The sequence below is a fragment of the Camelina sativa genome, unplaced genomic scaffold (genome assembly GCF_000633955.1).
Source record: "Camelina sativa cultivar DH55 unplaced genomic scaffold, Cs unpScaffold00551, whole genome shotgun sequence".
In the NCBI taxonomy this organism is placed as follows: domain Eukaryota; kingdom Viridiplantae; phylum Streptophyta; class Magnoliopsida; order Brassicales; family Brassicaceae; genus Camelina; species Camelina sativa.
This window is the reverse complement of record NW_010921728.1, coordinates 14,307-17,493: the sequence shown is the minus strand read 5'-3', so window position 1 is coordinate 17,493 and position 3,187 is coordinate 14,307. Positions and strand designations below refer to the sequence as shown.

The 3,187-nt window shown below is 51.6% G+C and overlaps 2 protein-coding genes across 2 annotated transcripts in view; both read left to right on the top strand.

The window, feature by feature from the left end:
- Positions 1-623: 623 nt before the first annotated feature.
- Positions 624-2,621, top strand: LOC104773477. The gene has a single exon (XM_010498093.1). It carries the CDS (start codon positions 624-626, stop codon positions 2,619-2,621), a length of 1,998 nt encoding a protein of 665 aa, XP_010496395.1.
- Positions 2,622-2,633: 12 nt separating this feature from the next.
- Positions 2,634-3,187, top strand: part of LOC104773476 (chitinase-3-like protein 2) — a 10,135-nt gene continuing 9,581 nt past the window's right edge. The window contains exon 1 of the mRNA XM_010498092.1: positions 2,634-3,126. Coding sequence (XP_010496394.1) covers positions 2,634-3,126 — 493 coding nt within the window. The remainder of the gene's footprint in view (positions 3,127-3,187) is intronic.

Below are 3,187 nucleotides of genomic sequence, written 5' to 3'. Positions count from 1 at the left end.
GTGAAACCACTGGAGACGATCCAACTGACCGTGAAGCCGTAGGCGTTACGCGTGTCGCTCCGACAAATGGCGGAACCAATGGAGCAATCCTTCCTGATCGAGTAGCTGTTGCAGACGCTCCAAATGGCTGCGAAGATATGGGCACTACGCGCGACATTTACCCCCGTCGATCGTCCAGACACATGAAAATCAGTCAGGCCGCACTTGACGAAGCTGTACGAAGAACCTTGGATAAGATGAGCGGTCAGGCGGCGCAGATAGAATCGCAAGGACGCAATGGCCATGCAAGGCATCATCGGCGACAGGAGGATGACGCATTGGCACCAAGCACTCCGCGAGCTGACCTCAACGCTCCGCGAGCTGACCTCAACGCTCCGCGAGCTGACCTCTATGCTCCGCGAGCTGACCACCATGCTCCGCAAGCTAACCATCACACCGCTAACATACCGAGAGCTGAGCACAACGCTAATGGAAGGCCCCGTCTCTCGTCGATCATCGTCGGACCCAATGGCGAGCAGCCAAGGGTACATTTTCAGGCCAGCCAGGTCTCCGCAGATCAGCGTGCTGATCCAAGTCGCTCCGAGAACGCTGAGAATCACGCGCTACGGCAAGAACTTCAGCAGATGCAAGCCCAGCTGCAGACGCTTACGACTCAGATGCACAGAGCAACGAGCGGAGCCCCGGAACTCGAGACTGTATTAGCGGAGGCGCGACGCTCGCCCTTCACCACAAAAGTATCAGGCGTCAGAGTAAGACGCAATCCCGATACCAACAAAAACAAGCCAATACCGTACGACGGCAAGGGGGATCCCACTATCTTCTTGAAGTCTATGTCTATCCATATTGGTAGTTCATACTTTTCTCCCGAGGAGGAGGACGCGGGAAGTTGTCAACTGTTCGTCGAAAGCTTAACCGGGGAAGCATTGAACTGGTTTTCAAAGCTCAAGGCCAATTCGATCGATGGTTATGAAGCACTCACAACTGCCTTCCTTCAGCATCACCAATGTTTCATGCACGTCCCTGCGTCAAACGCCGAATTATGGAGAATGCGTCAGAAGCCCAACGAGTCGCTGCGAACTTTCATGGCAAGATTCAGAGGAGTTGTAACCCAGCTCGCCATCAGCGACGAAGCCGCTATCGGAGCTCTAAGGGACGCACTCGCCCGCGGAACCAGGTTCAAGGAAGACCTAACAATCTTACCCCTCCAATCCCTGCGCGAAGTCTTTGCGCGTGCAAACCGATACATGCTGGTGGAGGAAGACCAAGGGAAAGAAAGCCACGATCAAACTGATGCGGCAGAAAAAGCGTCCGAGAAGGCTCCGAGCTCAAAGGGTAAAGCCATAGACGAGTACCATGAACCACGCCAGCACTACAACAGGGACTACGCCCGAGGCGAGAAAGGAAGAAAAGCGACGATGTTCGCTATCGAAGGAAAAGAGCCACAGAATAAGTCTTGGAACAAATGGCACCGTGAATCCGATAATCCCGGCTTCAAAGGCAAGCGCCCGTATTGCGAGTTCCACAGGTTCAACGGACATTCAACTGAAGAGTGTAAAACACTTCAAATGCTGCTTCTCGAAAAGTACAAGAAAGGTGGCGTCGATGTAGAGCGAGAGCGCAGAAAAGTTGTCGCACACAAAGATAATCAGTATTGCCTAAGAGACGAACAACAGCACGACAGACGGCGCGAAGAGGAAACTGCAGCACAGGATGACCGAGCTTGGGCACAAAATGACCGAGAACGGGAAGTTGCTCGTTTACCTCCTCCCCCCAGAAGGAATCGCGAAGCAGAAGAGCACGATGAACCACCAGCTCCTCGCCGAAGGATCAACATGATCATGGGTGGCCTGTCAACATGTCGCGATTCTGTTCGATCTATCCAAGCCTACTGTCGCGAAACAGAAACAAAGCGCAACACGCCTTCTCACAGCAACATGTTCAAGACATCCACCGCACCAATTACCTTCACTGAAGAAGATGCGCGCAACGCTAGTCCGAACAACGATCCACTTGTCGTGGAAATGGTAATCGGCGAGAGCTCAGTAACAAGGATTCTTATTGACACCGGGAGTTCAGTCAACGTGATATTCAAGGACGTGCTGATCCAGATGGAGATTGATCTGCGCAACACGGTCCATGAAACGCAGCCTTTGACAGGATTCGACGGGGACACCATCATGACTGTCGGGACTATAACGCTTCCAATTTACGTTGGCGGTACGATGCAGTGCTTCAACTTCGCAATTGTGGACAAACCCATCGTCTACAATGTTATTCTGGGAACGCCCTGGCTCCACAAGATGCGCGCTGTCGCTTCTACGTATCACCAATGTGTCAAGTTCCCGAATGCATACGGAATCTATACGCTGCGCGGAGACCCTCTGATGGCACGGACCTGTTTTATCATTGAGAAAAAGATGCGCAACGCAAGGGCTTTCGTAATCGCCCAATCAGCACCACCACGAGATCCACGTACACCACCTCCGAAGGAGTCTGTGATTCAAGTTAACATCGACTTGTCTGATCCTAAGCGTTGCGTCGGAATAGGAGCCGAGCTGCCAGTCGCATTAAGAGACGAGCTCGTCCATTTTTTGCGTAAGAATGCAACCACATTCGCATAGACTATAGATCACATGACTGGAATCGATCCAAGTATTACTAGCCATGAGCTCAACGTTGACCCGACCTATAAGCCCGTCAAACATAAGCGACGAAAGCTCGGAGCGGAGCGCACTGCCGCGGTCAATGATGAGGTAAAGAAACTACTTGATGCTGGATCAATCACTGAGGTTCGCTACCCAGATTGGCTGAGTAATCCCATGGTCGTCAAGAAGAAGAATGGTACGTGGAGAGTCTGCATCGACTTCACAGATCTCAACAAGGCTTGTCCGAAAGACAGTTTTCCACTTCCGCGCATTGATCAGCTCGTCGAAGCCACAGCAGGAAACGAATTGTTATCTTTTATGGATGCGTTCTCGGGTTACAATCAGATAATGATGCACAAAGACGACCGTGAGAAGACTGCTTTCATCACCGAGCAAGGCACTTTCTGTTACAGAGTCATGCCGTTTGGATTGAAGAATGCAGGAGCCACATATCAGCGACTGGTGAACCGCATGTTTGCAAGTCAACTCGGAAGAACAATGGAAGTCTATATTGACGACATGCTCGTCAAATCAGCTCAAGC

Excerpts from the sequence above, each read along its gene's own strand:
- LOC104773477 (XM_010498093.1), top strand. The coding sequence starts at position 624 with ATGCAAGCCCAGCTGCAGACGCTTACGACTCAGATGCACAGAGCAACG.